The sequence below is a fragment of the Mirounga leonina genome, unplaced genomic scaffold (genome assembly GCF_011800145.1).
Source record: "Mirounga leonina isolate KUSES-001 unplaced genomic scaffold, KU_Mleo_1.0 Mir_166, whole genome shotgun sequence".
Lineage (NCBI taxonomy): Eukaryota > Metazoa > Chordata > Mammalia > Carnivora > Phocidae > Mirounga > Mirounga leonina.
Window position 1 is genome coordinate 25,026,329 of NW_023270418.1, and position 12,330 is coordinate 25,038,658.

The window sequence follows — 12,330 nt, forward strand, 5'->3', positions numbered from 1 at the left end:
CTTTCTCTAAAATAAAGAAATAAATCTAAAAAAAATAAATAATAGTTGTACATTAGAGTATGGAATTATTATTCTTCCAAAATAATATCGTAAGAATTTAATTTGCAGTTCACACACATCTGAGATTTAGTTTGAGAGTTGAATAACTACTTCTCATGGAAAGTTCAGAGGAAACATGGCAGTGTGGAGGCAATACGACATCATGAAAATGAAAGGTAATGTACTATATATGTGTGAGGGTTTTTAAAAATTTATTATTATGTTCAATTAGCCAACATATAGTACACCATCAGTTTTTGATGTAGTGGTTAACGATTCATTAGTTGGGTATAACACCCAGTGGTCATCACCACCTGTGCCCTCCTTAATACTCATAACCCGGTTAACCCATCCTCCCACCCCCCTCCCTTCTGGAACCCTAAGTTTGTTTCCTTAAGGGATAAAGAATCTGGGGACAGCCTCTTAACCTTCCCACAGAGAATGGTGGATTTTGTATAGAAATGAGTGCAGGGATTCTCCCAAAGATAGAAGTCTAGTGTAACCCAATCTGGGAGGGTTAGGTAGTTGAAGAAAGCCCTTAAGGAAAGCAGTGGTTCTCACCATGGCCACTGCAGTAAAACAGATTTTTAGGATAGAATATCCACCTGACACTCTATATTCCACCTTCATCTATTCTCCACTTTTTTTGTGTGCTTTTCTTTCGGCTCTTCTCTGCTGCCTCCAAATCCAACACTTAGTTTGTTCATTACTGTGCTGACAAATTTAGCCATTCTAAAGTTAGCTAAACTTGTTTGAAAAGTCAAGGTAAGTACAATACTTATTAGAAGATATGCTATTTTACTAGTGCTATTTGTCTCCAGATCATTGCAACTCATTTTTATGTCATATTCCTTGGAGAACCAGATGAAAGTGTTAACATGTCTTTGGAAAAAATGGACATGTAGTCATCCACAAAGACATGGACATAAACGTGCCTCAGTTGCAAGAAGATATGAAAAATGTCAAGGCTCTCCTTGCATTCTTTATGGGTTAAAGATTCATGTAAAAATGCTAATGTTTAAGATGATGATTTTTATGGGTGTCAGAGTCCCCAAATCTTACATGTCTCTGTGATGCTCTTCAGAATACAACATATTCTACTCCATCTTTACTACATTGCTTAAAATTGACTTACTTCCTGGATTTTTAAATCATGGGACTATTTGTCTGTCTGCCAGACATAGTGGATAAAAGGCCGCATTAGTTTAATGATATGAAAGTGTTCTGTAATCAGAATATTACTAAAACCATCAGATAAATATTATATTTAAGAGGTAACTGATAAGTTTTAATTAAAAAATACTAAGTACCTACATGGAACAAGGCATTGAGGTTGAAACTATGGAGAATAAAATCCTGAGAATAAATAGTTTTCAAAGATTCTTATTCCAAGAAAGAAGCTAAAGAAAGCACACACATAATTGAATTTAAGCATGGTATGTAATGTTATAAGAAAATCTATAAAGGATGTCAATGGAGAAAAGGAGTGAGAATTTCTTTTATCACAGAGTAATTATTGAAGGCCTCCAGAGAAGAGTTCTTGGAATTTGGGTCTTGAAGTTTTGAGACAATTGAAGTAGGTAGAAATGAAATGACATTCCAGGAAGGAAGGAGATTATTGATTAAACTGTTGATTAAATATTTGGTAAGTCTTCCAAATTATTTTTAAATACACCACACTTCAGTTTATACTTTTATACTTTTACTCATATGTAGTGTCCCTTTCAACACCATCTTGACAAGAAAGATCTAGAGAAAAGATTTTGTTCTTTGAAGTGAAGTCAGTGGCAATCTTTTTTTTCCAAATTTGAAAAAAGGAAATCTTCATTTGGAAGGTGTAAAATTTCAAAGTTGAATGATCATTGGCTTTGCCAGGATAGAAAAAAATTGAATCAAGTCAGTTCTATTTACTATTCCTCTTGTCTAAAAGTATATCTACCTCACTCTTCTGAATCTTTGTTCTGTTACGAGGATATGGGATTTTCACTACCTAGATAATACAAACTCTGGTGGAGATTACAGTCGTGATTTGGTCCTGCATGAACTGCCTGGTGACATCTCCCTACATGACCTCAGATCCAAAGTGCTTAAGCTAAAATTTGGATTATTGAAAACATGAGCTATTGAGTAATAATAACCTCTTTCATTTATATGTAATCTCAGGGATTTTGGGTCCTCTAAGGAGTGCTTTCCAGAAATGGGAGGGATAAAATTAGAAATGCAGATATTTGAGATGATCAACTATCAAAGACATTCATTCACTTATCTGCATTAGAGTATGTCAAATACTAAGTATCATAAGGTGTTTCAAGGTAATAGCATTTTATTTAGAAGCTATGAGTATTTCTTGTTCCTCTTTTCAAGCTGTAATATCTGGGAACAAATGTTTAGTGAAAGATGGTGTATTATATAATTATGAAAAATATACATTTTCTATAACTATGTATAACAAATATAGGGTGATAAATATATGCATAAAGACATTCTTTATGGGGTGAAAGTGGGGTGTGATTTTATATTTATATCATGAACCTCGAAAGGCAGCCAAAATATCCAAAATGCCAAGTGATACACCATCGAAACATGGGCCCAAGGATTTATTAAATATGCAAAAATAATAACATTAATAATAAAATGGAGTCATATCTTTCACCTTTATATTCATTGAATTGACAGAATTAATCAGAATCATTTAAATGCTACAAGATTGTACCTGAAGTATACTCTAGGAAGATATAACCTTCACAAATTTGTTGAGATTCATAATGACCTTATGATGTGGCCATTATAAATGGAGGAACAAACTATTGAGGTGACTTGTAAGAACTCACCCCTAAAACATTCATGATGAGGAATATTTATTTTTCTTAAAATATTCCATAAAATCACACATCACACCTTGAATTAATTCCTTTCTTTTTTTCAGATCAACAGCTTCACACTCAGCCTTCTCCTCGTTCATGAAATCATGCAGCTATATAATGTGACTGAGTTCATTCTGCTTGGGTTGACCCAGGATCCTCTTAGAAAGAAAATTGTGTTTGTCATTTTCTTACTTTTCTATCTGGGGATGTTGCTGGGTAACTTTTTGATTATTACTACTATCAAGACCAGCCAGACACTAGGGAGTCCAATGTATTTTTTCCTTTTCCACCTATCCTTATCTGACACCTGCTTTTGTACTTCCATAGCCCCTAGAATGATTGTGGATGCCCTTTTGAAGAAAACCACTATCTCTTTCAGTGAGTGCATGATACAAGTCTTTTCATTCCATTTCTTTGGCTGCCTGGAGATTTTCATCCTAATCCTCATGGCTGCTGACCGCTACGTGGCCATCTGTAAGCCCCTGCACTACACAACCATCATGAGTCGACGGGTCTGTGAGGTGCTGGTGGCTATAGCCTGGGTGGGGTCCTGTGTGCATTCTTTAGCTCAGATTTTTCTTGCCTTGAGTTTACCTTTCTGTGGTCCCAATGTGATTGATCACTATTTTTGTGACTTGCAGCCCTTGTTGAAACTTGCCTGTGCAGACACCTATGTGATCAATCTACTGTTGGTGTCCAATAGTGGGGCCATTTGTACAGTGAGTTTTGTCATGCTGCTGTGCTCCTATGTTATCATCTTGTATTCTCTGAGAAACCACAGTGCTGAAGGGAGGAGAAAAGCCCTCTCCACCTGCATCTCTCACATCATTGTGGTCATCTTGTTCTTTGGTCCTTGCATATTTATATACACACGCCCTGCAACCACCTTCCCCATGGATAAGATGATAGCTGTGTTTTATACACTTGGAACACCTTTGATCAATCCTCTGATTTACACATTGAGGAATGCAGAAGTGAAAAATGCCATGAGGAAGTTATGGAGAAAGAAGTTGATTTCAGATGACAAAAAATGAGTGGGAGTTTCAAATTTTTCTTCATAGTTTGGATTTGTCTAAAAGTCTATTAAGAATGTTATCTTTTTATTGTGGTGTTAACATAATCAGGGGGCATGGGAATTCATTCCTTCAAGAATGAGCATGTACACTGGTTAGTGTTGAGTCAGTTTCATGTACAAGAAGAGACAGCACCAGGTACAAACTGCCATGTCAAGACACATGCGTGGGATGTTCACTGCTGTGTCTCTACCTCTCTTGCCTGCCTAGCATCACGGTGGTTTTGATCTAGTGTTTTCCCTGCTCTTCTTCATGTTGACTTCTGGTGTTCTCTGTTTACAGTTATACTTTTATATGCTTATATCCACAGCCTGGCAGACTATTCCTCCTTCATATGACTTCCTTTGTATTAGATACTTCAGTCACATCATGTCTGATCATGTACTTTCAACTTGGTATTTCTTCTTGGTTGACTAAGCAGAAAACACCAGATCCAAATAATTATAAAATCTTCATGTTTTAAGGGACAATCTATATGTTAGGTAATCTCCCTTCTATTTCTTGGGGTCATACTTCAAATTCTCATATTTATTTAGATCCTCCTAGAACAGTGGCAGAACATAGTGTGAATATTCACCTTTCTGAAGGAATCTTTTTACCTTGGGAAGGTTCTGATAGTGGGGGTGGTACTCACATTATTCTTTTTGTAAAAACTACTTTTTGCTTCTACAATGATCACTTCTAATTGAGGGGAAGCATTAGGTTTTTCATTGGTCATACAATTTATAATAATTTGTTTATACTATTGGGTTATTATGATTGTAGCACAGATAGCCCAAATTAAGTAGATATATTCATGTGGGCTAGAAGTAAAGTATACAAGCAACAAAAGGTTGAAATAGGGAATTTGAATGTAACAACTGATAAAGAATGTTTAAACTCAGAGGAGTCTTTAGGCTTTGAAACAGAAATAGTCACATCACAGATATGAATTATCTTAGTGAGTTTTAATATAATCTAGAAAAGAGGGTAACTTGAGAGAGACCAAGATATTTGGATAAAAACTGTATTTATGCAATAGAGAGGGATATCACCTTTAGTCACCATCCATCAACATTGCAGTATTGAGTTACATGATCACTAAGAATCTTTCAGTTTCAACCTATTTTCTTATTTGTATTTTTCTCCATAGAGAATATTTAACATGGGTATTTTTGGGTTTTTTGAACATATTTTTACTTATAAATTACTAAATTATATTAAAATCACTAAGTTTGTGTGAAGTTTATTGTAATAGGAACATTAAAACCTCTTAGCTTGAGGGGCATCTGGCTGGCTCAGTCAGGAGAACATAGAGCTCTTGATCTCAGCGTCATGAGTTTAAGCCCCATGTTGGCTATGGAGCCTACTTAAAATAAAAAATTAACAAAAAGAAAAAAGGACTTAGTTTGAAAAAGAATCATCTATTTCTCCATGTGGGAATGGAATCCTGTGAATTCCACAATGAACACTAGTGACATATATACATCACTTTTTTTTTTTCAGATTCAGAATTTATCCATCTCAAGCAGTTTATCATTGATCATAGCTGATTTTCCTCTTGCAAGGGTCACACTTTAGTAGATCTTAGTTGGCAGAGTTTTATTTGAAGTCCTCTTCTCTTTCACAACAAGGCATATACGAAAAGGGGAATATGTTGGATCTAATTTAGGTACCTCCTCAGAGACACTCTATTCAAAATGCCTTCTGGACACGCTTCTGAGATGGAGTTCTCTGGGCTGCTGTTACTGTGTCTCTTGACAACAGAGGTTATGATCTAATTCCAGTTCAGAATTTTGTGATAAAGATAGTAGAACTGAAAAGGTGATGGAATGTGCAACCTCACCAGGATTTTTTTTTTTTTTTGACGTCAGTGTTTTGATAGGGAAAGACTAGTACTCTGACATCTAATGTAGACACATTTGTGTGGGTAAGAGGGAGAACTATGAACTCAGAGATGATCTTGCATCCTCTTGGTTGTCATAAGTAGCTCTGTCTTCCTTTAAAGAGGGCAACAACAGTCTTCTGTTGCCTAGACACCTTGTGATTACTTCATTTGAACAAGTTGTCAGACAATGATATTTGGTTTCTTCCTGAGATTCCTCCCACACCCTTCATTGCTTCCAAACATCTAACCAGGTGCAAGTCACAGGGAAGGCCAAGCAGGAAAGTCCAGTATTGCTCTAGGAGGACATGTCATACATGAGAGAACTGTAGGATTCCATGACCACTATGTACAAGTGTGACCTAGGGGAACACTTAATGATGGGGGGTGTTTTCAGTGTGGTAAAAGAGAAGTTTGGAGTTGAGGTCTATCCTGATTGGCTTTTTCTGCAGACCCACATCATTGGAGATGCCTAATTGAATAACTATGTTGTCTGCTTTTTCTCACGAAACTCTTTGTTAGATCTGTGGAAAGAACTATAAGAGAGAGCTGCCAAAGAATGAAAGACCTGATAGTCCATTTTTTTTTAAATCTTAGGTATTGGTATATCCTCAAAGTCTGTATTATTCTTGGGTGTGCTAGTTTTGGAGTAAATATGATTTAAACTCAATTCATATTCAGAGGGCCCTAAAGTAAATTGCTTGAAAAAATTAGATCCCAAAGTTTATAGGTAGAAAAGTATCCCATCAGTAAGTCATCAGTGTGTCCATAATCACATAAAATTTTCAGAGAAAATAAGCCCAACTGAAAGAATTGAAGCTTGACATGACAACTGAGGATTGAGCATGGTGTGTGTGTGTATATATATGTACATATATATATGTATTTATGTATTATTTTTTATTTTTATGCTTCTTAGCATTCTTAGAAACATCTTTAATACAAGTGATCATAAACACTTCTCCATAGGCATTGTAGAATGTTATAACTTCCATTTACTGATACTACACTGTTCTCAATGCATCTTGCAAGTTCTTATATTTTTAATGGCAATCAGACTACAATATATTAATGTATCAAATCAACATGTTGTATACCATAAACTTACACAAGATATTTTAATTAAAAAAAAAAGATGTTCTTATTAGAAGGGCTATCCTGAAGATAAATTTTGATTCAAACTTTGGAGGAACTAACGGGACATTGGTGAGTAGTGAAAAACAATAACATGTGAGAGTCCCTAAGTAAAATTTTGCTGACTTTAAATAATTTGGCTACTATTGCATGTAATAATTTAAAAAAACCTTTACAGTTAAAAAATGCATATGTCTGAATATAGAATCTTTTGACATGAAACATGTAGCTAGGACTTGAAATTTGATGTTAGGAGTTGATTTGTTGAAATCCCTTTAGGCATGTAATTCTACATTTAACATGTGCTATATTATCATATTTCCAGTTCCCAGGGCTAGGGCAGGAAATTCTGAGGGGCATTTTGGAATTATGTCTACCACAGTGTAAAAGGAGTTTTGGAAAATCATAGCTTTAACCCAAGAACTGGAGAGTGCATAATTCAATATTTCTAAAATGAACGTATTTCTATCTCTATTAAATACGTCACTTTTGCATCTTCTTCCAAATGTTATTTATCCATGTGGAGAATATGACATTCTCTTAGGTGTGGTTCGAGTCTTGGAAGAAATATAAGTAACATTTTATATTAACATTATCCTTGAATACAACTAAATATATGATCTTCATTAAGTATCTTATACAATCAGTTCAGCTATAACAAATTGTCTACATGCACAAACACGTCAATGCCATGGATGAGGGCCTGGAGTGGGGAACTTATATTTCAGTGTCACAGAGTTTTGTGCAGTGAGCTGTTGTCTTATTTTGTCCTTCTGTATCAATGACTTTGATCTAAAGATTGTGATCTGAATGCTTTGTCCTGGAGATATTTCCAAGTTTCTTTGTAAATTGTGTCAGAAATTTTCCAATAATAATAGTAAATAATAGTAGTAATACTAATTATAATAATAGTGACTACATATTACTGATGTGTGATAAAATAATTATATTTATAGGGGAAGAATCTAAATATCAGTGAGATAAGTGTCTTATCCAAGGTCACATAGCCTGTGAAAGGTACGCCTGGGATTCAAACTCAGACCCTCTGGTTTCAGCGTTTGAGGTGGTAAACATGAAATCATCCTGGACATCTGGCAAATGCATCTCACATAAAATTGCCTCTTCTTCTAAATACTTAAGATGCATATATAATTAGGTTTTGATGCTCTTCCTATGGTGCATCCTTCAGCCATCTTCCTGTTTCCATTCGCATGCTCAAATGCATGCACTCACACAAAAATAATCAGTCCTCCTTGCAGTGTTTCTGACATCAAAAGCACAAAAATTAAATTGTTTAGACGGGGAACAGAATTGTAAGTGTATTTCAATAAAAAAATGAAAAGTAAATCTTTTAAATTTTATGGTACTTTGCCATCATCAAATAATCAAAACTATAGAAATTATCTTAGTAATTTATTTTGTTGGTGCAATTGAGATTCTACTATGAGTGGACTGTATAAGTTGGAAAATAACATTATTTATCCTAAGTACACAATTCAAAATTTAAGTGTAATTTTGAAATATGCAGTACATTATTTTATTATTTTAATAAAAATTCAGATACACTTATTAAGTACTTCCTCTGTGTAAAATGTGGTAGTACTGGTCACAGTCATTGTAGGGTCAGTAAAGCATCTTAGCCAAGGTCAAATTCTACTATACTAGTTACTAGTTGCCTAGTCTTGTCAATTTATCTCTTTGTGCCTCTGTGGAAATATTAATAATACCATCTCATAAGATCATTATGTGCATTAAATTAAAAAAATTCCTTTAACATCCTTAGCACAATTACTAACACACTGTAATGACTTTTCAATTACTGCTATTACACTTGCCATCCTTAAAATTTAAGTTATTAAATACAGTATAAGGAAGAATAGACCCTATTTTCATTGAGTTAATAGTCTATTGAGAAAATGAGAGAAGAACACCAATATTTAAAGAATACGCACAACCCCCCCCCCAAAACAAAATGAGAAAACCTTCAACTATTTATGAAAAGAGGGTCAAGTGATCTGGTGAAATTAGGTATTGGGAGTGTAAAGGGATGACTTGGATTGTGCAATTAGGTTTCAGAAAGGTGATATAATGAGGATAAGCTTTGTTGGAATGGGGACATTTAAATGACACCTTAATTATTTTAAGAAAAAGCCGAATACCCTTAATGTTAGTAAATAATTAGCCTTGATAATGGAAACAGTGGAAGACCCTTAAGAAATATAATGGATGCATTAGTGTTTATTCTTTGTGTAGAAAGGAATAAGGCCACTTTAAAAACTTTTTGATCACTGACCGTAGAAACTACATTCGATATTTAACATCATATATTTGAGGCAATCTAAAAAAAATCTATTTTAAAAAGCACATTTGAAAAACCAAAGCAATAGCAAATTAAAATCACCAGTTTATTTTTATTAGCCTTGTCCAAGAATTCCCATAAGGATTGCCATTGACAGGTACAGTTCTTACGTGCATCCAGAGCCTTTAAATACTCTTCCTGACCTGTTCCCCTGCGGCTTCTCCAAGAGTCCCCAACCCTGTGCATTTAGGGAAGTAGACATTGAAGCTCATTATTGCACCAAAGGGAAAAAAAGGCAAGACAGAAAGGCCCAGATGCAGTTGAGATTTTCCTTCCAGTTTTATGCTTCTCATTCCTGTTCTGAGTATTCATAGTTTTTAAGATATATTTATTTTATTTTATTATTTTTTTATTTTTGTAGTTTCAAGTTTTTATTTATATTCCAGTTAGTTAACATATAGTGTAATATTAGTTTCAGGAGTAGAATTCATTACATTTAAATATAATTTGAAACCTACCTACAAAGTATGAGACTTTTTCATTACTTTTTTTGTCCTAAGAGATCTATTCACCTTCTGATTTTGAAGATTTTTTTTCATTTGTTGTCTTGAGTTCAAGAAGACAAAGATATCCCTTTCAATATTAATTGGAATTGGTTGATACTAAATATGTGAGTTCTTATATTTTTTTCCTTTTCCTTCTTTTCTTTATTCTTACATTTTCTATTTTTGCATGTCTGAGTTATGTCATCTCTTTGAACAGCTATAGAATCATCTATCTTTATTCACTTGTTTTCTAAGGTAATATTTTTGCATGAATAATATTCTAGAAATATATCTTCTTGATAATGATTTCTTTTATAACCTTTTAGGCTTCTAATTCATGTAACAATTTGGCATTTTAATAGTTTAAAAACAACTTTTAAAGGTCTATTGTAATAAAAAAATTTAAAAAAATGGGAATGTTATTTTGAAATCCTGGTTTCAAACTTGGGACTGCTTAGCTGCCAGGTCAGGAGGCTAAGAGAAATTATGGAACGTTGTGCACTCTCCTTTGGATAGAAAATCAATGATAAAAAACAGTAGAAGTTTAGAAAAAATCAAATAATTGAATAAGATAAGAAGTAAGTAATAAAGAGAATAAAGATAGTAAAAAAATGATGGAAATTAATTGATAATTTTGATAAACTGGTAAATGAATTAGTAAATCATTTGATTAAAAAAATTAGTTCTTTGCAGCTGGAAGGATCCATGAAAACTACAATTCCTTATTTTCTTAAGAGGAAATAGATATCCAAAGAATCTGAGGAACTAAATCCCATAATCAGGGAGTGGCAGATCAGGACAAGAACCTCCATTTCTTGCCTCACTGTGCCATAGGTCTGTAATACTGAGCAGTAATCCATGGTATTTGAAATGAATAGGGATTATATGGAAGAAAATTTCAGTAACCACAGTTAAAGAATTTCAAATTATATAATCAGTGACTATTTCTTTAACAAAAATAAATCTGATATATATTAAAATTTTAAAAAACCTGCAGAAAACTAGAAAATGACCTAAGTAAAATAGAGGGATAAAAAAATTATTTTCTTGAAGTGTTTGATTCATTATTCTAAATAATAAGAGAGAGACTATTTTTTGTAGGGTATTGAAGATCTTTATGAATAAATTTTTACTTTGATTTTAGTTCTTCCATCTGTGAAATGGGAGATCCTATGACCTACCCCAGGTCTTGGTCATTAGTTTGGGATTTTCAGTAATGATTAGTTGTCAAAATACTTTTATAACTTCTGTAGAAATCTATATTCAGTGGCATGTTAAACTCATTAAAGAAAATTTATTCCCAATGTTCCCTTTGTCCTAGAACTGTGAAGCATTTATAGAATATTAGTCATTTTTAAATTAATAATAAAATTTCATAGTTAGTTAATTCTTATGATGTATTATATGCACTGTAGCTAAACGTTTTATATGAATATTTTAATTTGATTCCCACAAGAATCTTATGTGATAAGTACTATTATCACTGTTTTACAGATGAAAAAACAAGGCTCAGAAGGTTTATAACCTGCCTAAGATTATTTCGGTTTAGTGGACCATATATTGAAACGCATTCAGCCAAATTCAAGCACTCTCTCCCACCATGATAACTTGTCTCTCTTGCAAATACAATTGCCAATTTCACTTCAGGAATTGAAGATTAGCCAGTCAGTCTTGGGTCCTAAGAAATATTTTCTGTGAGAATAAGGACACCAAGATGATACTGAAAATCAGGGGTTATTTTTTCCCCTCCTTTTTAATGCCTTTTTAGAAGTTGTGGTAAGGCAGAGTGAACACCAGTGTCCCAACTGCCCCTTTTAGGATGCTGTCTGGTGTAGATTTTCTTAGTGACCTTGTTGCAACAGAGATGAAGATTGCAGGTAATCAGAAGTTTTAAATATGGCGGCATTTCTACTGAGTCCATATATGTTGGAGGTTGTTAACCTTTTGTGTAGCATATCCTGATATTCAGCAATCTCTGCTGCAAATTTGTTGTTTCCTTCTGTTAAAATGAAAATAGAGTTGGTTCAGTAAAACAAGGAACCATGAAAAAGAGCAAATTATGAACTTGAGTCCTCAGTGATAACAGCTAGAGATACAACAAATCACCTTGAAATTTCTTTAAATCCTATCTGGATTATAAAAGTATAACTAGATGTGCTAGTGCTGATATAAAGACCAAATCCAGATAGAGGTTTAAAAGAGATACAGATATAGATGTGTTTCCTGTTTCCTTATTATCAAATATGTCCTCATGAAGGAGTGTGGGAGTTGGGTACATATGTACCTGTCCAGTTATATTTACATTTTTTATGACAATTGATGACATATGATGCTTGAGGAAGAGCATCTATGTCTAAACTTGCTAAAGACATTGAGGAAACAATGTAGTAATTAATGATAAACAAGTTATTTAAGTTTACTGAATTCCAGTTCACTTTTTGTTCTGCTTCATTTCATTTCTTATGTATTGTGTTCTTCTCAAACCATATTATAAAATGAGTTTTAAAATTAA

The 12,330-nt window shown here is 33.7% G+C and overlaps 1 protein-coding gene and 1 non-coding gene across 2 annotated transcripts; both read left to right on the plus strand.

Moving 5' to 3' along the window:
- The first annotated feature begins 3,007 nt into the window (after positions 1 to 3,007).
- Positions 3,008 to 3,937, plus strand: LOC118015573 (olfactory receptor 4C16-like). Its single transcript, XM_035012316.1, has one exon. It carries the CDS (start codon positions 3,008 to 3,010, stop codon positions 3,935 to 3,937), a length of 930 nt encoding a protein of 309 aa, XP_034868207.1.
- A 2,322-nt stretch (positions 3,938 to 6,259) lies between these two features.
- On the plus strand, positions 6,260 to 6,389 carry LOC118016352. Its single transcript, XR_004680783.1, has one exon. It is a non-coding gene; the product is annotated as a small nucleolar RNA SNORA18 (small nucleolar RNA).
- The last annotated feature ends 5,941 nt before the right edge of the window (positions 6,390 to 12,330 follow it).